This window comes from Cyprinodon variegatus, unplaced genomic scaffold, assembly GCF_000732505.1.
Source record: "Cyprinodon variegatus isolate N-32 unplaced genomic scaffold, C_variegatus-1.0 Scaffold585, whole genome shotgun sequence".
Taxonomy (NCBI): domain Eukaryota; kingdom Metazoa; phylum Chordata; class Actinopteri; order Cyprinodontiformes; family Cyprinodontidae; genus Cyprinodon; species Cyprinodon variegatus.
The window spans coordinates 497,207-522,743 of record NW_015151038.1 but is presented as its reverse complement, the minus strand read 5'-3'; the positions used below and the strand labels follow the sequence as shown (position 1 = coordinate 522,743).

Sequence of the window (25,537 nt, the reverse complement as noted above, 5' to 3'; positions counted from 1 at the left end):
TATATATATATATATATATATATATATATATATATATATATATATATAGTGCCTGGCAATAAGTTTGTCTAATTACAACTAATGTAATTCCTTTAGATTGTATTTTATAAACAAACCCAAAACAGATCAAAATTGTTAAGCGGAAACAACAATTTGTTTTCATTTAACCACAATTATAAATGGAACAAATGTTGCATGCATTGGCATTCACTTTCTTTACTTGGTTACTCATGAACAAACCCCAGTACTAATAATTACCTTATGCTCTATTAAAACATAGCCCATATGTTAAAATTATAAACCTATCATAAATGGAGTTAAATAAAGCCAGATTTTTGGATTGAAAACACACTAGAGCCCTGGAAGGATGTGAGATTACTGCTTAGGCTCATCTTCCTTTAAAGCAATAACCCCAAACAAAAAAATAAGAGGGCTACAATGGAAGGTTTTAGATTAGGATGGCCACATTTAGACCAAGATTTAACTGAGAATATTCGACATGATCTTAAAATTGAGATGAAAACTAGGCATACATCAAAAAGCCGGTAGAGACATCAGACTTGCAACTGTAAATACATTCAAAGTTTTATTTGTTCAAAAACAGTTATTCTAAACCCCAAATCTTATTCACCAATCTGTTTTAGGGTCTTACTAAAAAAAATAAGGTCGAGAACTCTTATTTTGTAAAAGAAAATTGCCTTTTGTCCTACGGGTCCATAAAGGCTACACAGTCGTCCATTGGTTAACTTGGCTGTCAATCAGAGCCTTTCTCCTCCCACGTGGTGACGTCCACCTCTCCAAAGTAACGAGGACAGTCTATTACGCACACAAAAGACACAACAAAAGCCAGTGTTGGGAAAATGAGATCCGTCAGCACCCAGAGGACGCAACAATAAAAGTTCCCACCTGGCAGCATCACACGTGGACCAGACCCTGGGACGAAGACAATCACTGGTTTACCCCTAAAAAACAAATAAAAAAAATAAACATTAGCAGAAAGTAACAACAACAACCATCAGGCTGCAGTTTCCCCACCGAGCTGCGCTTTGATCTGTCTCAGGTGGTGAGTAGATCCAACTCCAGCACAACAATGTTTTTATTATTGCATCTGTGAGGAAGATTTGGGTTCTGGTGCCGTGTTGGGTTCACTGTCACAATGCAGAAACAGTAAAAGCAGCTCAGCCACACTGTTGCGCTTCTGTTGCGTCGAGCTCTTTTGTTGGGTTGTTGTTGGCTTGCGAAAAAAATAAATAAAACACAGTCTAATAAGCGTATTGGAAAAAGGGGTTCCCAAGATGAAATATTTCAGATGTGGAGAAAAGATGAATGCTTTTTAGTGTCTATTCTAACAGATGAGGACAGTGACGCTTTTGTCTGGACACCTCTTCCTGTTCGCGGTGACCAGAGACGCACCAGAGCCGCTTCTTTGTTTCGCTCATCAGCTGATCCTGCTTTGCTGCGCTCACCTCACTTAGTTTTCACTTTCTGTCCTGCAGTAGAAAACATGTTAAGAACAAAGACCTGATCAAAAAGGAGGAAATAGACTCGAACAGGAGAAGATGCAATTCTACTGCATGATAATTAGTTTGTTGAACCTAAATCATTTTAGAAATGCGTTTTCTGCTTTTTGTTTCATTGTTCATTATAGAAAACATAGCTGATACTTAGAAAAGTCACCAAAACAAACGGAAACATGCTCTGCAGACTTTGTTTTCTTGTCCATATGGGGTATTATTGAATAAATAGTTGTGAGTGTGCGTCATATGAAACAGTCATTGGAGACAAACGACCAGCTATTGTTTGCACCGATCAATCATCCAAATATAGGAATTAGCAGATAGTTTTTCTCCTTCTGATTGGCGACTGGACTTTTAAATGGAGTATTATAAGCATCAAAACTAAGAATTCCTACAATTTCTGGCGTTTAAATGTATCAAACTACAGCAGCAAAGCTGATGCATTTGTTTAAAAAAATATTTTTATAAAAAAAAAAAAAAATATACTGATGCATTTGTTTAAAAAAATATTTTTATAAAGATAAAAATAGCTTAATACAAGTGAAGTTACCTGATTTGTAAATGAAAATCTTCAAATGTCTCCAGATTCTGCAGACATCTGTAAGATGATTTCTTATTTAGTTGAATTTCATTACAGAAACAAAAGAAATGGTTGAAACCAAATAACACCCTTAGCAGACAAAGACAACGGTCCAGAAAATGCCTGATCAGCGTTTGTTTTTGCTATTTTAAATTTAGAATGCTCTAATAAAACCAGATATTGGCTCACATTCTTCTTTGTAGCCATGGTAAAATATGCAGCCTCTGCCAGCTTCTTAGCAGGCTAATATACAACAATAGGAGGGGAAGAAGCACCAATTCATTACTCTTTTATGTATGTGCCTGCAAAAAAAAAAAAAAAATCATGCTGGCACTTCATCAGGCATCCCATTTATAGGCCCATTAGAATGGTGTGACGGTAAACGTCTCAAAATCTTAATATGTCAACTAAGAAAAAAAAAGTTAACACATAAGGAGGGAAAAAGAAGTAGATTTTGCTTTAGTTTCCTCTAAAGAGAGAAGAAAATAAAACTGTTAAACAACCGTCCAATCAGCCGAAATCACCTCAATCAGATGCTTTTCAAATTGCATCCAAACTAAATAATCCTGTAAGTTTTGGTCTAATCGATGAGAATAAAAAAAGACATCCACTTCCCTTTTGCTTTATTTCTTAAAGAGGGGAAACATCTTGAGATGTATTTATTCTCTGTTGGATTGAAGAATGCCTCCATTTACACAGCTTCCCATCTTTGCTCTCTGGTCCCACTGACCTTGAAGGTATTTTGGAGAATTTTAGTGATTTTTTAAAAGATCTGCTCTCTCCACTTAAAAAGAAAAAAAATGCACATGCACAACCCTGTACCTGCTCCTGAGATGGAACATATATTAAACATATATATAAGCATTCTGGGATCTATCTGCCTCCTCTGAGGCTTTTCTTTTCTTCTCATACACTTCGTAGTTCCTTTTTCTCTCATGACCCTTGGCCATTTTCATAGAACCGCGATTAGAAAGGAAGCTTCAATGACTGTCTGAAACCATAGCTCAACACAGATATACGCCTGAAAGTACGCATGCTCAGAAAAAGATAGCTAACGGGGCGAGGACCTAGGACGGCCTTACGTAAACATATAACCAGAATTATTGGCAATTAGGAGGACAACTTATTTAGATGATCCCCCTGGAAATAAAAGATCATCCTCTTAATGTACCATTGCTTTCATAGCTAAAAGGAATACTGAGTTAGATAAAAATGAGAAAGGTATAGGAGTCGAGTGACCTGCAAGCACAGCAACAGGTGGGTGAGGGACAACCACTGATTTGGTCCATGCCTCATACAGCTGCATAAAACACTCTGGCATCTTCCTAGAAGGACTTTAACTCGCTGTAACGCTATAAAGGATATTTAAAGAGGCTTTAACAACCTGTTGCACATAGAGACCACCCTCTGCATATTCCCAACTAGATGTAATAATAACATAATAGATGTGCAAACAGAAAAGATTGTTGTTAGATGCCCCAAAGTCAGGAAGAATCCAAAACAAACACAGGAACTTGCTCTGTGGGTTGTGTTTAATTGTCCATATTGGGTATAATTGAATAAATATTTGAGAGTGTGCGTCATGTTGAGCTGCCAGTAGGACAAACAACCTGCCATTGTATGTGTGTGCAGTGGACAACCCTTCCTGTCTCCAGAGAGCTCGTTTAAAGAGTGATGATGATGCTGAGGTGTGACATTAATAAAGCTTTTTTTGTGTGTGTGTGTGTATGTGATCACCTCTCAAATGTGCACATGCCACTGAGTTTAAACTGGGCTAATTCACAGAGAGGATTTTGTCCTTTTCATGCAGGGATTATGCCTCCAGCACCTGTGCAGATTATGCACCCTGTATGTAAATATGACTCGTCTGGAGGCTCCCTAGTCTTTAAAGCCAGCTCTGTTTATGGTTAATATTTTTATCCAAAGGTGTGTTTGCAGAGCAGACACGCTTTACGTCACAACCTGCTTCCTGTTAAGTTGCGGAAGCCCCTTTTGTTTTTCTCGTCTGGCCGCTGGCTTCTGTCTCGACTCTGCTCTTCCTGTTGCAGCGCACCCAGCTCATTTGGAAACTTCCCGAGTCACTGAAGCTTGTTTTTAATGCAGTGTTTTTGTTTTCCCCCTTTCACGTTGTCCAACCGCTGTCACGCACATACAATAAGTTTTCAGAATAAGCAGCTTTTAAGGACAAAAGGCATTTTTAACATTAGCCCCAGCTTTGAGTTTTGTTCAGGTTAAAAACAAACCTCGACAATATCTAGTTTCGACTTTTGCTTATAGACTGATGGTTAAAATGAAGAAGTATTACAAAATGACATTAGAGTTTTTTTTATTTGTCCAATATCTAATGAAATTATGCATATTTAAAGGTCCAGCTGGTCAATCAGATCCTAATTGGACCAAATATGTAGTGCTTTTTTCTGCAGACTGTTGTTTTGAAGCCCTTTAACGACCATTAGTTGTGTATTTCACATGAAATGTATTATGCATTTCAGAGACGACAGGATCAACCTGTTCCATGACTTTTCCACCTTTTATTGTTGCTCTTTCTGTCAGTTTCTGTCTGTTTGATTCATTTCAAATAAGTTAAATGTGCACTGCTAAAATATGTTCATACATTCAATAATCTATAACCAAGTCAGTGGATTGAATGTCTTCTGGGTAAACATTAACAAATGTACAGCAGTCCATCACAGCCTGCTGTGTGAGATCCAGGCTGTGAACCTCATTTGCATTTAAAGTGAGGAAGTGACATCGGATCACTTGAGGCGACTGTGGAGACGAACACCAGGTGTAAAGTGATGCTTTAGATAATTCCCCTTCAAGAGGAATATTACCACCAGCAGCATTCAGCATCATAGCTGCAAGCAGCACTAACCGAATTATAAAAATGTCTATAGAGTAGATTTTAGTTGACACGAGTAATTTATGATAATTTTATTAGGAAATATATGAAGAGGGCTGAAACAATTAATCAGATTAATCTCTTTAATTGATTATTTAAATAATCGCCAGCTAATTTAGTAATCGATTAATCATTAACTCAGGCTTTCCGCACTTTTACAGTTTTCTGGAAGTTTGTTCCAGATAAGTGGAACTTAGAGCAGGAATTATACCAAGATTGTAAAAAAAAATCTATAAAATTTTGGGTTTAAGATAGAAAAAAAAAAAATCGTGGGAAAGTTTGAGTTTTAGCTGACTTAATTTTGTAAAAAATCTAATTTAAAGAAACTTTGGCTATATGATTATTAACTTAAAAGTTGAATTGAGTATTAATGAAGAGGCTAGGTGAGTAAAATATAGGTACAAAAGGAAACACATGTTTTAAACATTTTGGTTTGTTTATCCTAATATGCTTTTCTTTAAAAACATCCATTTTAAAAGCTACTATTCCTTTCTTTTCCAACCAATTTTTGTAGTTAATAGTGTAACAGTTGCTGCAGGCATTATACAATTGAACATTTTTAAAATTTGTTTAGTTCCCTGAACATATATATCTTTATTAGTGCTATAACTTATGATTATATTGCAAATTGATTAATCTATTGATTATTTTTTCGATAAATCAATCAATAATCGTATAGCAAAAGGTTCCTTAAAGAGGACTTTTTGCAAATTTGAACCAGTTGAAAGTAAAACTTTTCCACTTTAGGAGTTCTGGATAGCGCATATTGACAGACAAAAAAGATTTTTAACTTAAATGCAAAATGGTTACATTTTTTTCATATAATAACTGCTCTTAGTGGGTTCCTCTTTCAGCTAAATGCATGTAGTAGAGTCTCTACACTCCAGTTAGTGATTTATAGATTACTAACTTAGTTGACAATTATTTCAATAATCGATTAATCAGACTAATTGTTTCAGCCCTAATCCCTGTCATCTTTCTAAATCACCTTGTTTTTGTCTACTTTTGATATAGCAGCCACATTGCTATATACAGTGAATGTAAAAGAAAGTAATAATGTTTAAAAAAAAAAAGTGGACACCTGTACCACTTACAACCGTCAGGAGTTGACTGCTGTGGTTGCATTCATCTAATATTTTCCAATAAATGCCAATGAAAATAGTATTAAACATCATATAAAGAGGAACTTGATTTACAATTCTAGCATGCATGTTTTTGTATGGCTAATTGGTAGGGCTATCTGTTTCTGTAAGCTGTGATGTTTTGTGAATAATGTTTTTACCTTTTCTTTTTTTGCAAATTGAACTTTTTTTTTGCAGAGCATATATAGATTAAAACAAACAAAACAGTAACCTGTACTCTTCAAATTGGATGTTACAAACAGCAGCACAGTCATTATTAAAAGACTAGGAGGAAGGTGTTAGGAAATGGTCTGAGGTCACCTGGTCTGCTCATTATTTACTTTGTTATATTCATAACTACAGGGGGAATGCGGATCAATGCGCATCCTTCTGCGCTTTTACATCTCCTCGGAGCTGAATAATGTATTTGATTAAAGCCACTGAGGCAATAGTCTGGAGTTTAAGTATGTGGTTATAGATGGAAAGACGAGGATATCATGCACTGATGAGTTATTACCAACATTAAAAAACACACAGCTAACTTACTCTTTATTTTTGACTCCTAAAATCAGATCCTCCATCTAAATCTCTTATGTTTGTTTTAAACAGACAGCAATCACTGCCTGTGGGGTGATTCCATTTACCTTGGGTGCAGGTTCAACCCGCATTTAAGAAAAAGTTTTCTCAGTTTATAGGTACAGCAGCGAACAGCTCAACCAATGCTTATATCATAGCAGAGATGTTAGAGGGTGGAGTTTTTGAAACGCCCGAGAAACGGAGAAGTTGAAAAACCAGTTGCTTAAGCTTCATAAAATTAGAGGCAAAATTACAATCTTTATTTTAACTTATGTAAGACATCCCCATCAATCACTGGGCAAAGAGCGCAGCAGAAGATTTTAGGCCTGTAATATTCTAAGATGTTTTCATATTTCCTTTCCAAAATTTGCTCATTCATCAAACATTGGCAAGATTTGATGTAATGATCATTGTTTATTTCTCCAGGCTGTTCACCTGGAAAGGTACTGTGACTTAAATTTCATCCTGAGTGTTGGTCCGATAAGGCCGACCCTGGTCCTCATGCACCTCTGTCCTGCAAGTACAAGTTCTTAAAAGGCTTCGGCACGTGATAGGATGCAGAAGAGGCCATGCAATAATTGGATCACGTGCGTTAGAACCGTCTCACATCTATAATATAAAGAACAGAGGAGGTTGAGAACCATTTTATTTGGGTTCACTAACTTTTCTGTGGAAAATGTATGTTTCTAATTGGAGTTTAATCATTTTTATGTCTATTTATTGAGTCAGTTATGTCAAGCTGTAGTAACCATCAACCACCACTAGGAGAGAGACTGATCAACATGTTAAATAATAAAATTTTCAAGTTTTTCTTGACTCTTTAAATATGTTGATGTTTTGCTTTGTTGCTCTAGTTTAAATTCAGCCCTCATACAAGTTAGTTTCTACATCCTCCATGGAAAATTCCAATATCTTGAATTTGGTCTGTCTGATGTTTTGAAAAATACAGGGAGCCTCATAAAACCACCTTTACCTATACACACTTTGTGTATGTAATCAGAGGGTAAACCACAAATTTTCATTTAGCAGTTTTCACAGAGTGCACAGAAATGAACATCTCTTCTCAGGTAAAACCAACATGTAAGGACCTGCTGCACTATTTACAAAGCAAAAATGTTTGCAAACTTTTTCATAAGAGCTCTGTAGTCTCAAACTCAGCCTCTGCCAACAAACCAGCTGCAGCCTGGCTGCACATCCAATGTGTTTGTTTACAGAAACAAGAAACAAGTATTTTATTTGACAGCTGAGCCTTTTAGCAGAGGCTGGCTGTAAACCACCGACTCGAAACAAATTTAAAACAATTAATAAAGTGAATTGTATCGACAAGATAAATGGGAAGGTCATAAAAGACTATAGCCCAGAATGTAAACTGGAACAAACCTTTTCAGTGTTATTAATGGAGGACTGGTGCATTTTTTAAGATTTAATGCTACCTTTGATTTGATCTGCAGCACAGTAGGAGGTGAAGCAGAGCTTCTTCTCTTTAAATATTTGTCTCTATTGTACACCTGCAGACGTTTCTTTCAACCTCTGCATGTTTCGTCTATTCTTGTTTGTCCTGTTTATGGCATCAGCAAGTGAGAAATTGCTTCTTTGCAGCTTTCAGATCTAAAAATAGAATACATGTTTATTTTTTAAAGATTTCTTTCGATATATTGCTTATTAAGTGGAGCTCCAGAACATTTTTGAATCACAATCATCAAAGTATCAATGCATGCACAGTGATGGTCATTAAAGAGGGTTCTGGTACTTTGGGCCGTGTGTTCAGTTGCCAAGTCCTGCAAAACGAAACCAGCTCCTCCAAAAATCTTGTCAGCATCTGTTTGACAGCTGGAGTGGCTTTGATCTTGATAAAACTTATTTGTCCAACACCAGCAGATGTCAAGGCTTCCTAAAACTACGTGGCAACTTACCCTTAAAGCTGTCTCAAGCAGCAGTCCGTACATTTCTGAATCTCTCCCAAACTCTTGAATGCGCTTCACAGTTTCCTTAAAAATGTTTCTAACACAGAATGGGTTTAATGTTATTTTCCTTCCACTCAATTTCCCATGAATCTTAAATAAATAAATTCCTGTGTGAGAAAAAACAGCCTTTCTCTGGTCTGCTGTCTTTATGATGATTGCTGGTTAAAACCCCTCTCACCAGTCTGGTGAAATTAGTTGTACACTACAGTCATGAATCAAAGCCTGATAGTCACAAATGTCAGTATTTTTTTATTTGAAATACTCTAATAAATGTTCTGATCAGTAAGTTTAATCACTATTTAGTATTAGATGCATTCAGAGGAGCATGTAGTAGGATATAGGTTTAATATAATATATTTTTTTGGTACCATAACTAAAACTCAGCTTGCCAGTAACATTTTTACCATCTTAGATGGATTTTTAAGTCCTTTACACAAACATATGAGGTTTATCTTAATAACCATGATGTGAAAGTTCAGAGTTTCTGCTTAGAGTAAAAAAGCAATGACTGTTTTTTAAGTACGTAATAAAATGGGAGGTCTTCTGTGTATTAACTAGATCCTTTCAGATCATGTCTTAGTATTCTTGTCTAATAGAATTAAGTGTTTTAAAATAGTTTAGACTATTGTCAGTCTGACCTCTAAGGGATTAATCTCTTTAAGGTATGCTCACCTTTATTCTTGAAACCACATCCCTCCTGCAAGCCACCATCTCAAAATCAGATTTGTTTCCCTTCTTTTGCAGGAATTTGTTTTGCACCTCTCTGTTTGTTGGGACTAAACAATTCAGATATGACAAATTAGCAAGTTTGTTTCCAACAGAATCCCACGACTTTGTGATTTTTACATTATTTAGTTACTTCCCGGACTAACGTGAGATTGTAATCATGAGGTGGATTATTGTAATCAAATGATTGCTCCAACAAATGAGCTGCGTTCTTACTGGAAATATAATCAGGATCATGTTTACTAAAAATAGCAGGTGTAGACCATGCCTCTAACCGCATCACCTCTGTGGCTTCTCCTCTGCAGGCTCGATTTTCTCCTGTGGTGTCTGTGTGGAGCGTGCCACACACCCACTCCACAACAAGACGGCTTTTGCTTGCATCTTCCAGTGTTTCTTCTGTCAGCAAGTACAGCAGAGCTGCAACTCTTCCAGTGCCAGCCCTGACACCAGCGAGGAGCCCTGCCCCACTGACATGGTGAAGATGACCAAGTCGAAGACCTTCCAGGCCTACCTGCCATCTTGCCACCGCACATACAGCTGCATCCACTGCCGAGCACACCTGGCCAACCACGACGAGCTCATCTCAAAGGTATGACCGCTCTGTTTTAGTTTGCACCCCATCGTCGACACTTCCTATATAACCTACCCACCAACTGCCATTGCTTCCATTGATCTTCATTCAGACAGAAAATAGCTTGAGGAGTTTTCTTTTTTTGCAGTTGTCGTTCACATCACACTGCAGCCTCATTTGGTGCCATCAGGGCGCTCAGCTGGAGCAGAATAACAATGCGTACATGTGACACTCTTGAAATACTCCCACCAGCTGTTAGTGCTGGCACTTGACTTGGAGCTAAAAATGAAAGCAGAAAGTGTGATGTAGCAAAATTAGGTGATGTAGGTTACTGTGACACAGCTGAGCCGTTTTTAGCCGTGCTAAAATGCAAAGCATGGTGACGTGAAGATAGACCTACCAACCTGAGCGAGTCCGTCTGAGCCATGCAGGCCCTTATTTCTCCGTGTAGAGGATGAGTATTGTGGTGATGTTGTCCCCTTCCTGTCAAAGTCCTGCTCCTTTCTAAACCAAGCTGCATATATGAAGCGATGTGGATCTTTTATTATAATATTTAAAGATCTTAGCAATTCCGCCGCAAATGGTCAAAAGGCTATTTGAAACATCAAACCCTTTAATGTAATGAAATGGTTGTAAACATCAACAGTTTTCTCCTAGGCAGCGTATGCCTGACGTCCAACACTGGGATATGCTGAACTTTTATATGTTTTTTCAATTTTGGGCGTATACATAGAGTATTCACAACGAGTCCGGAGTATATGTGCAACGACAGACTAACTTATGTACAACGCACGGCAGTGTCATGCCCATAAAAAGATGCATAAGCCAGTGTCCTGAGGAAAGCAGCAATGCGACAGGAGGCGACCGGACTGCATAAAAACATGTATTTGATCGCGTTGTTAACCTAACTGTTTACAGGCCCGCCCAAAAAAGAAGAATAAATAAAAAGAAAAAAGAAAAAGAAAGAGGGTTTGCAGTCGCAGCAGATTCAGCGTCATGTGTGCTAGGTAGTTTGTTGGTCGTGTGCGTGAAGGCAGGGAGGATTCATCACACTCACCTCGTCTCTCACCCTATGATGGGGATGAAGTCTGGAGGAAGTTCCTTCTGTGAACCCCCTTTTATACCAGAACGCCGCCATTAAACAGTAGCTGTAAGTTAGAAACACGTTCAGTGGTCGTCTGGAACACGTCAAATACGTTGATATGCGTTGGAGATTAGTTCTTGATAAGTTACGCATAACGTATGAACAAGTTACTCATAGGTTTTGGATAAGCTGGACACTGCGACTTATGAGTTACTTACAATTAACGTATGTCAACGATCAAATAACTTACCTATAACTTATGGCCCTCGTATGAGCGTAAGCTGGTATACGTGGGGAAATTTTGAGCATGGTTAAAGTTTCTCAATGTACTCGCCGTATGTCGACGTGCGCCATACGGCTCATAACTTATACAAAACGTATCCAACGTATGCCAGCGCTTTGGCCAGATTGTCCGTACGTCAGCCATGCGCTGGTCTAAATCGTCAAGGTGTGACAGGGGCTTTACATTCCGAGAGATGCAACATTTAAACTGGCTAGAAATTAGAATCAATGTTCCCTTATTCATTTTTGTTCCCAGTTTGTTTTTGAGCTCTTGTTCTGTTCATTTTATTCTAAAGTAGTAAATGTGCTCTTTTGCTGCAACGCTGAAAAAAAAAAGTCTGTTTTATTCAATATTACAAAAAAGAAGCAATGAAGTAGCTTTGACTAGGAGAACCAGGAAAGAAAACGGCTTGATTCAGGAATAAGCAAGATGTTGATGATGTAAAGTAAATGTTATGCAGACATAAAAAATAAAATGTTGATAGAAAATACATTAAAAAAACTGACAATTTGGAAATATGGCCAACAGAACAATCTGTCTTCCATTTTTAACAATCTGCTACTACAAAAGCAGCTAAAGTATCTTACAGTTACACGCTCTATTTAAGACAACTGAGATCTGATTACAGTTAGTGCTAACTTTCTTTGAATACATAATAATAATAGTTTATACCCTTAAAACGTGGCTTGAAAAAAAAAACAATTTGGAAAAGTGTTGATTTAAGATGGATGTAGATTATTTTAAATACAGGTTTTGTCACCATCTTGGCGGCTTTGAATTGTCTATTTAATGCAGACATATAAGGTGTATTACAAGTTCAAGCTGCTGTTAAATTATATAATTTTCTTCTGCAGATAATTTATGGATTAAAACAACCCTCTGAATCTATTATTTATCATTTGGGTGCCATGATGACAAACCTGACATAGGTGTAATGATTGGATCTGTGAAAATCAAACTTTCCACCCAGCAGTTAAGTTTAAGCCACTGTTTGCTCGACCTGAATACGTGTTTAATTTAACTGGATGCCCTCTTTATTTATTGCATCTCTCCAGCTTTTATCTCTGCTGGCTTTACTTCCCTTTTTTCAGTTTTCAGCCATCACTGCTGTTTTCACTGATTGTGTTTGCTGCAGAACACAATTTAAAAGGGTGTTTGTTCTATTTTTATTTTTTCCTGGACATATTTTGTTAAATCAAGGCATTTATACCTTTGGTCTCTGGTTGCTTATTTTCTTTAATGTTGGGCAGTTTTCTGTATGTTGATAAAAGAATAATATTACTTCTAATTTCAACACTTTCTTTGTACCCAAAACCTAAAGCAGGTATTTATTTGAGATGCGTATTAAATGGTAAAGAAAAAAAAATATGGCTCACATACGATCATAAAAATATAAGAGGATCTTTACATTTTCATTACTTTCTTTCCAAATAAAGTTTTCTGATTTTATGTTGTTTTTCCACCTAATTCTGGCACACTATTTGAATCTTCCTACTGAAATTGACTCTTTGGATCAAAGTTTCTACAGAGTTCTTATCGAATGTTGATCCTAGGAGAGAAAAAAAAGCAGAAAGATCTCATTCATTTCCAATGTCATTGTGTTTTCATGACATGAAAACAAACCAAACACATTAACATTCAGATCACGCAGCAGGATGCAGAAGATTCAGTGCATTCCCCAAACTGAAATATTCCTGTAAACCCAGGTCATCAATCAGCTTGCAGAGACTCGCACATCTAGGAGGGAGCTGCGTTGTTGCATCTTTGAGCCTCCTTCACTGTTATCAAGGCCCCAATCAGCGAAAGAAGTTTGAGGTATTGAATAGGGCTGTACAATTAATTGCAGTTGCAATATAAATGCTATTTAACAAAACGCAATTTTCAAACCACAGAGGCACTTAACTTTGATTACATTACATTTAACAACATTAAGGCACTGAATTTCTCATTCCAGCCCTTTAGGTGCCAGTAATACACCTTGCGGTCGGAAAAAAATGGGTTTGCAAGGACACAGAAGGAAGGAAAAATACTAGCTAGCAAGTCAACACCTGATCCGCACCATCAGCTCATTTGTCCAAAATATATACCCGGGTCGCCCTCGATTTTACTTTGTAAAAAAATACCTAAATTACATTTTTCCCTCCCTAAAAGTGATAAAGAAGCTCACTAAACTAAGCTCACTAACTAAACAGAAATGGGATCCTGAGCTACTTCCGGAAAACTAACTTTTTCGACTTTGGATTAAAACATAAATCTAGTCTTTTTGAGTTTTATGTTTTCCTTTTGTGTTAAGATTATGGTACATAGTGCGTCATCTAAAGAGAGAAACAACTAAAATACAGATAAATATGGTTTAATCGTAATTTGCAGGACTGCTCTAACCATGTCCGATGATGACGTCACACAAGCAGTTCAACGAAGAAAATGTAAAAAGCATCAAATTGTCTCAGAAATTTTTTAGAGATGCAGTGAAAACATTATTTATTGATTTAAGGATAAAAATAAGTGCTTTTAGTACGGTATACATAATTACATTATTTATAGCGAACTGGATAAATATCTGCTTACACGTGCGCAAATGAGCCGATGGTACAGATAGAGATATAGTGCGCAAATCCATGCATGCAAGTTCAGGTAAGCAGTTTTTCACACAAAGGTTACAATAAAGTCCGGCAAGAAATGGACTTTGTAGAAGCAAGCTTTCGAGATTACCAAAAAACTAAAACCCTGGGGTGAAACATCTAGATGCCTGTGGTTAGTGCAAAAGAACATTGAAACAAAATCGCAATATTGATTCAAATTAACTCCATTTTGACTTATCCCAAAATCGTTCAGCCCTAGCATTGAATTGAGAATTGTCATTTGAATGTCAAAAGCCGCACTTCATGTTAGTCCTAGCATCCACAGCTGGAGAGGAAAAGTGTGAGTAACGTTGATAAGCGATCAGATTAAAACAGGGCTGCAGCAGTGACCTTTATGCGTTATTATAGGAAACTGACAGCGTATACCACCCCCCTACCCCCTGCCCCCCTGTTGCTCTCTCACCACACACTAAGCTGATTATTCAAATGACAAAGATGATCAATCTGGGCGCTCGCCATGTCTGTGTCGAAACCCATTTCCCTCCTGTAACTCAGAGACTTTGTTGATGCTAGCAGGCAGACGTGCTCCAAAGCCCAACGGTGTCGTTCCAGGATCAGAGTCCTTATCGCTCTTAATTTAAGAATCTTTGAGTTTTAATCACCAAAGACTGTTGTTTATCATACATGTGATACGTGTTTGCCCAAAGCAAAGGCCTATCCTTGTTTATCAGTACCTCAATTAACCTGTCCAGGGTTGTGTCAGACGTATGTGGATTTATCGCTGCTCTGCAAGACCAGGCAGGAAGCTGTTTTATGCAGGGACAGTTTTATTGGATCCTGTGAGGGAAAATTAAATTGTTGCTGCTGTAAATCTGAACTATGCTGCTGGATGTGGAGTTTAAGAGCGTTATTAAAATCAAGAATAAGTAAAGGGAAAAAAGTATTTGAATGCAAGTTGCTGTTATGTTGATTCTGTGTTTTTTGTTTCCTCCTTCTCTCGTCTGTAGAAGGAAGTTTAACTGTTTGAACGTTCACAAATAGATTTAAAAAATAAGATAAAGCAATATTTTTATGCAACTTGGTAATAAAAAAATGTAATCATTAATTTTTGGTAAATACATGCAGCAAGAAACAGGAAGGGCGATGACATGCTGTTAATTTAAGGCATGAAATTCTTATACCATTGGCAGATTTAGAATTAAAAAATTGTTTTATTTAACCAGCAAGTTTGCTTCGAATGCATAAAAAGAGCATATCTTAACACACAAATGTTTTTTTTTTAATCAGCTTTTTATTGAAATATATCATGCTGAAAATCATATACACACTTTCTAATGTGTTTAAAAAGAATGAGATTTTACAGCGACGTGCAGTGCTAAAAAAATTATCTTTAAGATAAAGTTAGTTATTTTCCCGACAGCTGGTAGCCTGCAGCCAATCATCATTTTCTTTACGTTCTTGCCCAACTACAGCAAAGTTAACTACTGTCAGTAATTGCAAATAGTTCATGGAAATCTTAATACATAAAAAAATTAGTCAATTAAAATAGTTTCTTTCATCTGGAGAATATTTGATTAATTTGTAAGCAGAAATATACAAACACCAAATAATTTTGTAGTAAGTTTTAAAGTGCTTTATTTATTTTTTTACCCCGCCAGCAGTCATCCTCCTATAGGACATTAATTCTTTGTTTTAATACAGAGTAACATAAACAAGATTGTAGGTTTGAGCTCCTTTATTTTCAGTTTAAGGCTCTAGTTTTATTTATTCCCTTTTTTTAGGGAGTGAGAGAGTTAGGCCCTTCTTTAAGCCAGCTGACTGTTAACTTGCAGCTCCTGTTCAGATGCATTTTTTAATAGTTGCTTCACTGCCGTACATCCCGTCGCATCTCAGTAGAAGAACCTGCTGCAGTGGCATGAGGGACTGAGCTTATTAATACTTTTATGTACCACAATAAGTGGATCATTGTCCATGTCTAGTTTGGATTGCACAGCAGGTTGCTGCCATGCTATGCACGGCTTGAAAAAATGCTAATAACCCATAGCTACGCCTGCATGAACCCAGAGGTCGCCTGTTGGCTTGTAAATCTGGTTCATCTAGAAGGTTTGCAAACAAGCTAAGTTGGTTTTTTAGAAAACTTTCAACATCAGGATGTGTTTGGAAAGGTACTTTCTGCTACTTTTCTATCGCTGTGTGTGTGACGTCATCCCGTATTAATTTTACTACAGCATTCCCACCGTTTTCTTAGTTTAAAGAGCAATAATAACAACAACACCGTTTTGGGTTTTTCTACGATAAAGAAATCAGATAATATTTCTCCAAAGCTTCACAAAGTCATGAACTTCATATCCTAATGGCCAAATTACAAACCAATAACTTATTTAATGCTTATTGCACACATTTCCTGATGTTTAATTAAAAACACAGGACATATTTATGAGCTGCTAAGACAGAGTCATCCCAAAGAAGCATAGACTGCCTATGGACCTAAAACCATTGTGACTGTTTAAGATGTTTCAAATAGTTGTTTTAAAGTAATAGGCACATTTAATTTTTAAAAGATGCTATGAGTTTAATTGCCCTTGTGTTTAAGTTTGGCTTGTTCACATATACAGCTTTGCAAATTATTTAGTATCTATGAAGGCTTTAAGCTCATTCAATTAAACCTAGAGATGTTTTTAACAACTAGTGTTGTTAATCAAATTCCCCGTGCTGAGGTCAGTGAAAGTGAACTTAGAAACCTAAATTGTTTCTTTTTTTTTTTCTTTTTATGTCACAACTCATTTGTTTGCTGAGGTTCATAACTCTAGCAGGAATGCTGGGAAACCAGTAGAACCAGTTGCACTGGTGTGGCAAACTGCTTAAAGAACTGGACTGGAATGTGGTCTATGAGACTGGTCAGCTATCCGCTCTCATCTAAGCTTATGTCTACAACTAAAGTAGGGAATAAGAGTTGACCAAAATGAAAATGTTTACTCTGTTAAATATCAGGTGTGTTTTTTGGGGGGTGGAGTTCTGTTAAGGGATTAATCCATGTCCATTCAGAGGAAATATTCAGTTTATCTTCTTCTAATAAGCAGTGGGTTATTATCACTTTCTCCATTGTTGGACATAGATTATGACACTGATAGTAGCTGTAGCAGAGACAACAGAGTAAAAACATCAAGATCATTCAGTATGTTAAAGATATCAAGGTTTAAAAAAATGAATCTGATTTTTTTTTTTTCCATCTTGTGATGATAAACGACAGAAAGATAAGTGATTTTTTTCTGTTTAAAATCCTTAGATTTACTGTAATATGTTTATTAAATTGACAGCCTTTAACTTTAGCTTATTGACTAAATAGATATTTGGAAACGAAGAAAAATCTTGTGTCATATACAAGTAACCTGTTTTCATATTGAATCAGCAGATCCCCTTTTTTGTAATTTGTTTCTCTTCTTGTTATTTATATGTGGCCTTTGGTCAGAGAATTGAATAGAAAATGTAGATTTTGTATTACTAATAAATTCAATGATAAAGAATTTTTATTACTATTTTTTTGCACGCTCAGTAACTAGAATTTTAAATTTGATAATTCAATACAATTTTATGCAGCATTCCCATTCCTTCATAATCCTGATTCAAACCTAGATCCTCGCTATAAAGGATGCAGACCTGGACCACCAGTTTTTAATGCTCATAGTAACACCTGTTTAATGTACTTTACTGGAGGAAATTAATAATCCTGTTTCCATCCATTCTCATGTAAACTTTCAAAATATATTTTAAAAAAAAGAAAATGAAAATTAGACGTATTTTTATTTTGAGCTAATTAATCAGGTGATGCAGGTTGTAATGTTGTTTTATGTCGACACTAAGCAGGAAGTATTGCTATCAAGCGTTGACCTCAGATCAGTAATTGAGCTAGGTTTTAATGTTAATATATTTAATTTAGGTCTTAGTTTTAGATATGTGACATTAGGGTTGGAGGATAGCTGACTGGTGAGGAGAATCTGTGACAGCACACCCTCAGTCACAATATATGACATAGGATTACAGAATATGATATAGGATTACAGACTATGGTGGAGCATCGGCAGCAGAAACTGCAAATATTTTTAATGTCAGAACTAATTAAAACATCTTTTCATCTCCTGTTTAATATATTTACTTTTTTTTTTAAACGCCTAGAAGCTTCTCTACGAAATTTAACCATTTTGCAGTTTCTATCAAGTTCCTCTATTATGATAATATAAAATCTGCATAAAAACATTGATGCAAACACTTTCTTTTGTTGAATTTCCCTGAGGTGCACAGGTGAGCTGTAGCTGTGTTTTTCATTTCATCTTCAATTTGTTATATTTAGTCACAAAAAAGAAAACAGTAAATGTAAATACTGGACCACAGGATGGTCTATAACTTACTTCAACAGAAATAACTTTCAGTACAGTGGTCGCTCCATTTGCAAATACAAAAAAAGAAGTGCACTGTGGCTCACTCTCCTCCTTGAAGACCAGAATAGGCGGGAATCACCATAGCAACCAATGACTGCGCTATCTTTGAGTAGCTGTTGCATAACCTGGAATGTTTTTATTTTCTGTAGTAATCCACTATCCCCTTTATAATGGGGCTAACAAAGGGAAAATTCATGTCAGATCTTTGAGTAGTAGCTCATTCATTTTAATTTTCTACACAAGTCCATTTAGTGTTACTTAAAATACTACCACAGTGTCCCCGATTTGCACCCCTGACCTGAATGTTTAAGGATAAGCAGCCTAATCGGAAATCACAGAAGTGACAAGTGAACTATTGACTGTGTTGTCTTGTTTACTGGGCTAAAGTGACTTCTGACGAATGACCTCATTAGTATAAACTATCCACTTTAGTAATAATTGGATTTCATGAAGAGCTCTTCCTCGGACGGTCTGTCTTTCTCCTTTTGGTTTCGAACTGTCAGTATGCTGTGGAAAAAAACCTCAAGAGTGACAAGAAAACAGGGAGGAGAAAATAAAAGACATTAAGAAATATCTAAAAACTCTTCAATTAAATGTAAGCTTTCAAATTCAGTTACCAGACATGTCAGGGTGTTTGTGTTTTTAAAGCTCAGATAGGTGTAAATATAGCCTCATCAAATTTCACAGCTGAAAACATAAAATTATATTGATAAGAACATTCAGAAATGCAGAATACCATTTGAACTTTTTGTTATAAGGCTGTGCATTTATACTTAACAAACAGAAATAAACCTTTGCAAGCAGTTTTTCTAGAAATGTTGGGAAAAGTTCGATTCAATTGAAACCAGAACTGCTTCCACCATCTTGACTTCACTGATACGCTGCCTGTAGGCGCAGGAACATGTTTTCATTAATTATTCAAAAACCAGTGGAGGACTTCATTATGCATTAGCCATAAGTTTGATTACTTAAGGTGTTTTTACACACAATGCTCAGAATTTTTAGAGCCTCATACTCTGAAAATGAGAAGGTAAATGTTTGGTAAACTTCTCTTATAATCTTTATTAAGAGCAAAATAGAAAGAAAATAATTTGATTCCACTGCAGCTTATATACTCTGTTGTAGGATGGCCATTGTTTGACCAAGAGGCCCTTTGTGGCCCTTGGAATGATTCTTTAGGGCCATAAGCTCAATTTGAGGATGCTGTAATTTTCATAGCCAGCACCAAAATTTGAAACTGACGCTTAAAAACAAATGTGGAAAGATTTTCACTTTTCACAAGTATTTTATGCCTTTATTTTGTTGGGATAGTAAATGGAACTGCTAAGATCTCATTACTTGTATGCAGATTTGGCTCCACCCATTCCTTAAATTTCTACACACTGTAGTGCTCCGAGAATGATATAAAATAATTTTATCAATCCATTTTCTTACACACTTATCCCTAGTGGGGGTGGCGAGGGGTGCTGGTGCCTATCTCCAGCTGTCTAGAGGCGGGGTACACCCTGGACAGGTCGCCAGTCCATCGCAGGGCAAAACACAGATAAACAGACATTCACACCCACTCACACCTAAGGGGACTTTAGAGAAGCCAATTAACCTAACAGTCATGCTTTTTGGACTGTGGAAGGAAGCCGGAGTACCCAGAGAGAACCCACAAATGCTCAGGGAGAACATGCAAACTCCATGAAAAAAGACCCTGGGCAATTGACCCCAGAACCTACTTGCTGCAAGGCAGCAGTGCTACCCACTGCCCACTGAGCAGCCAAAACAATTTTATACCCCAAAAAAGACACAATTTAACAAAACAAAAGGAGACCCCTTTTTATATTTATCTAAAATATTTATGTTTTCTTTCTACAGATGACATAATTGGGTGTTGTGATTATAATGTTTCGAAATTATATTATTTGTGACCACTGTTGGTTAAAATGAAAAACCAACAACATTGTAGTGACAAAAAGTAGATAAACCTGAACTTAAAGCTACATTCTCTTTGGGGAGAATAAATTTGTAAATGTCCAGTTTACAGCTGATTTTACTCAGGATCCTTGTGGGAATTCAACCACAGCAACTCTAAAGGTGAAGTGCTCACATTACCAAACCCCCCAGAGATATTTAAAAAAAGTATCTGGTATCAGCATTATTCAGGGCTACCTTTCTTTTCAACAATCCCCACTGTATTTAAAATGGCCTATACTTATATAGTGCTTTTTCATGTCAGGAGACATGACCAAAGCGCTTTACACTACGTTCAGTCACGCACCCATTCATGCACACATTGATGCTGGCAAAGTGCATTGTAGCCACAGATGCCCTGGGGCCCACTGACAGAAGCGAGGCTGCCGTGCACTGGCGCCACCGGGCCCTATGACCAGCATCAGTAGGCAATGCAGGTGAGGTGTCTCGCCCAAGGACACAAAGTCACTAAAAGATGGAGCCAGGGCTTGAACCGACAACCTTCCGATTGCAGAGCAAACTCCTGCACCCGACGCAATTGTCACCCCTAAAAAGGGAAATAAGATAAAACAAAATGTATGATTTACTAAAACAGGGAGGCACCCTTTAAAGAACTGCATTCATCATATAAATGCTTTCATATTAGGTCACAATTTTACATAATCTTAATGCAAAAAAAAAAAAAAACTTTCTACATATACATTTGCTCCAGCTGGAGTTCTGTAATCAGCGTCTTTATCTAAAATTTTCATCCTATTGCTCTCCTATCTACTCCTCAGCTGTATTGTCTCTGTCAAACCTCGCTGGTGTGTGTGCCGACCCAAAGCAGCATCTTCAGCCCTTTGCATCAACCCTTCTAAGCTGATTATGTTACTTAAGAGAAGATGACACCGTTGTCTGGTGTTTCCACTACATGCTGCCAAGAGACGCTCTTCTCGTTTGATTTGAAGGCCCCATGCTGCAGGAATTAGGGTTATTTTTATTACTTGTTTATCAGTTTTATTTCTTGTTAGATTCACATGCTGATAGTAAAATAAATGAGTGGAGTATCTAAAGGTTCTGACTGATTTCTCTACAGCTTAAGTGAATGAGTTGGAGAAAAATAAATGCCCCCCCCCCCTTTAGCTTATATGCTGAGTCTTCAAGCCATGCCAACTCTCAAACAAAGATGCAGATGGAGCGGCCCAAAGGAGGGGATTAACCTGAGCACATGGGTCAGCGGGAAGGTGGCAGGCATGGCGGCGCAGCCCCTCCTCCCCTCAGTTGTTAAGCTAAGTATGGAAGATCTCCATGTTGTTGTTTTTTATACTAAAGATGTTTCACAGGAGCTCAGATGTGGTGATATCTCTTCTGTTGAACCATCAGCGGAACTGAGGAGTCGCAAAATGAGCTTCAAGGCTATTTTAAGAAGCCCTTTGCTTTTCTTAACATAAGGAGACAATTATCAGTTTATCATTTTTGCTTCAAAAGCAACCATAATTATAGAACTTCTTAAGGTTATGTGTTTAAGAAAAAGCAATTAACAATTTAACTGTATTGGTTGCAATTTTTCAGTTTGATTTTCAAGAAAATATTAATAATAAAAGGTTGAATCGGTCACTAGTTCTACAATGTTTTATGAAATTAAATACATTTCCATTTTACTCAGATAAGAGGGGAAAATAACATTTATTTGAGAAATTTCTAATAACCTTTCCTCTCCACAAACTTTACTAGTAATAATGAAACTTAATAAGACCCTTAGTTTAACTTAATCTGCATGTATTGACAGATTTGGTTCATTCAGTGATTAGAAAAAAAATAGGCCTCCAGAATCTATTGCTGATTGGCGCATCTATAATTATTTTCTGCAGTTCTTCATATATTTTAGGGTTTTTATACCAACTTCTAGTGGGCAAGCTTAAATTAAAATTAGCATGAAGCAAACAAATCTTTCCTCCAAAAGTCAATGCACAAAAATTTTTATAGGTATGTGCTTTTTCTTTTTTTTACCTCTGGAGTTTATGTTTGTAGGAGACTTTGCATGTTTATCTGTCTGTGTGCAGGATAACTTAAAGAGTTATGAATGGGTTTTAATTAGATTTTTATAAGAAGCGTCCATCTTGCCAAGGAAGAATCTATTAAATTTAGGTGATCCAGATCCAACATTTAATTTAAATTGGTAATTATACAGTCTTGTTTTAGTTATAGGTGTGAGTCACAATTTGGGACAGAATTTGCTGCTTGGTGGAGGTCTGTGCTTACCAGTACTAGTCTAATTTTTTTTCTCTGTTTGTGGAAATACAAACAGTTTGACTTGGCCTAATTACTTAATTTTTTTATTTATTTATTTGTTTTCTTATCTGGCACCTTTTAGAGACACATTATCCAACAGACATTCTGGTGGATAATGTGACCAGGTGAGATTGCCGTTATAAATCAGAAACAGAAAATATCCCAAGATTTCAACCTACATAATGTTGTTTCCATGCTTTAATGTTCTTTCTTAGATGCCAGCGAAAGTCAAAGTACATTTTGTTGCAGTGCTGCTCCAGCACCTGTTGCTGTGTGCACTGCCAGAAAACTGGCTGAAAGAGTTGCACTTAAAACCCTGTCAGAAAATAAAAAAAAACCTTCTTTCTTCTGTAACCTAAAACCTGAACCCTTGGTGTTGAAGGGAGCTCACTCTTATTTTAAACTGCAGCTGGTAGATGAGATTTCCCAGCTGATAAAAGGGTTTCTACACTCCTAGCTTTACAATATTATACAATATATACGAGCAGGATAGCAAAAAAGTCTTAACATGCAGTAAAACAAACACTAAAGGACTTAACTAAACAGGCATTTTTTTATTTCAATACGTGTAGAAAAAATAAAAGAAGTCATTCAAAATATAGTAACTGCAATAATCATAATCTTTTTTCAAGTAGCAGTTAGAACATGTTTTACTTTTCTCATTTAAATTAAAACAAATACATCAGTTTCTGATATCAGCTCTTGGTTCCTCTCCACTGTTGCCCACTGCTTGCTGAGAAAGACAGATTATACATGCATCCTTTGTTTTGCTTTCTGGACCTGGAGATAATCATGTCTTCTAGTGATGAAATAACCCAGGAAGTGTATTGGTGCCATCATTGATTTGGGCTGTCATCTCAAAGCGATTAGCACCCCTGCTCTGCCAACAGTTTCCATAGGATGACAAAAACGTTGTGGTAAACCGCTCCATTAGCATGAGGTATAAGAACAAATACAGTCCCTCCGCTGTTACTTACTTTTTTAACCCAGTATCTTTGCCCTTTCTGAAACTTTATGAAAATCTAAAAGGGTGATCCTGTGCATGTTTGCACCATGCAGCAGATCCAAGCTTCGTGAAAACAGAACAGTGGTTGTCAGCAGTACGTGAAGGCCTGCAGTGCCAAAGTGGTTCTGAATCAGGACGATATGATGTGAATACTGACCAGTTGGATGGCTTTTTTTATTCAGCACCTTGGCTTTGTCCCACCCATCTGCCTGATGGAAGCCCATTTGTGGGATGATCACACTCTTCATTTCTCCCCAGTAATGGATGCAGCTCCTTTTGAGGCTCCCACCTCTCTGGACGCTTTCCAAGATACTGACCATGAATGTAAAATTCAATACAGCTCTGCTGTTTTAATCTGATAATTTAATGTCTTCATTAAACCAAGTGAGTTTAAAAGCTGAAGTCTTTTATAGTCCATTTTGCCGCAGGTTACCAGAGATACAGTAAGCATTTAACCACTAAAGAGTTAGAAATATCTGTAATTTAAAGGTGACTACTTGTTATTGCCTTTTGAAATGGATTCATATAACAATTTGCAGAACGCAAATTAATATCAAACTGGAGGCCAAAAAAATTAATCAAAAGAAAATCTGATTAAGCTCTGTAGTAAGGTCTTTCATTGCCCAATGAAACTGTTTCCCTGTGTTTAAGTAATTACTCTAAATGATTTGAACACCACTTTAGGAATATAGTAGTTAAAGAAAATCTCTTTACCAGCTTTTCCAAGAGCATTCAGAGGTTGAAACATAATAATGTAGAGATGCATCATACTGAGATAAAGTGATCAGTTTAGATTTGCTGATGCTGAATGAAGCTGAACAATAAGATTTATTTTGTATTATCTTAAACATTATTAGAAGGACAGAGAGAACCAGTATGCCTCTAAAGTATATCAACATGTGAAGAGTTTTTTATAAAGATCAATGGGTCTATTTTAACTCAACTTTAACGTCACCTTTTAGCTTAAATCTGAACAAGATGAAATGTGAAGATTGATGTATATTTACTTAATTAAGAATACTTTGGGGGCTAGAAGACAGTGTTACTTTGATAAAGTTATAGATAGAGCTTCATCTTCATGTGTCTCATGTATATATGTTATATATGACCATTAGGATAATTGGTTATTCTTAATGTTCCTTAGGTATAATTGTTTTTTTGGTTTCGTTTCCAGTGTACTGCACTTCTCACTCATTACAGCCCTCCTGCATCCCTGCAAGGGTGTGTACACTGCAAAAAAATAGAAATTAAAATAAGTAATTTTTGCTTCAAATAAGGGAATTTTTTCTTGAATTGAGGCGACATGACAGACACTTTTCCAGTGGAACAAGAAAAAAAGTGCATATTATTTAATTATCTTATTTTAAGAGTAAAAATACCCATTCCATTGGGAAATCAACATATTTACCTACTTAAATTAAGGGTAAATACAATTAATTTAAGACATTTTACTGAGTTCTAGATCTTTTTGCAGAGTAAAAAAGATGGATAGATGGAGGAATTTGTTTACCTTGTCTTTTAGCCTCTTTTATGACCGCTATATGCAACAGCCACTGGTAGTTCAGGGGCAACATTACATTTCCCTGCTTTTTTGTGTGTTGTCTATCTTAAATGAAATTACTTCAATGATATTACTGGACGTTTTAGATATCTTTGAATAGTATGTTTGTTGTTTTTTTGTTTTTTTCTTACTTGGTCCAACTTGATATTAAATACCAGCATGTATGTTTCAATGTATAGTTATGTATATGAAGGTTAAAAGGGGAGGAGCCAAAACTTAAAAGAGTTGCAACATAATTTTTTTACACTTATATCCAATACTTATTTGCACCACATCCAATACCAATATTAAAAAGAAAAGCTCATGTTGTTTTAAATATCTTTGCTGAAGTCATTATATTCTTATAGAGTTGATTTCTTTATCTTCCTTGCACTGTTTATATATATATATATAAA

General features: G+C 36.5%; 1 protein-coding gene and 1 long non-coding RNA gene across 3 annotated transcripts in view; one reads left to right on the top strand and one right to left on the bottom strand.

The window, feature by feature from the left end:
- The window catches only part of ypel1 (yippee like 1), a 44,041-nt gene that overhangs the window by 2,242 nt on the left and 16,262 nt on the right, over positions 1-25,537 (top strand). The window contains exons 1-2 of one of the 2 annotated variants that reach the window (XM_015392306.1): positions 832-1,063; positions 9,692-9,975. In XM_015392306.1, the coding sequence (XP_015247792.1) occupies positions 9,859-9,975 (117 nt within the window). In that variant the 5' untranslated portion in view covers positions 832-1,063; positions 9,692-9,858. Of the gene's footprint in view, positions 1-831; positions 1,064-9,691; positions 9,976-25,537 lie in introns of those variants that run through there. The other variant, XM_015392308.1, reaches the window with a different exon arrangement.
- Positions 622-1,951, bottom strand: LOC107095931. Its single transcript, XR_001481770.1, has 3 exons — positions 1,036-1,951; positions 907-962; positions 622-816 (listed from the first exon to the last, which is right to left on the bottom strand). It is a non-coding gene; the product is annotated as an uncharacterized LOC107095931 (long non-coding RNA).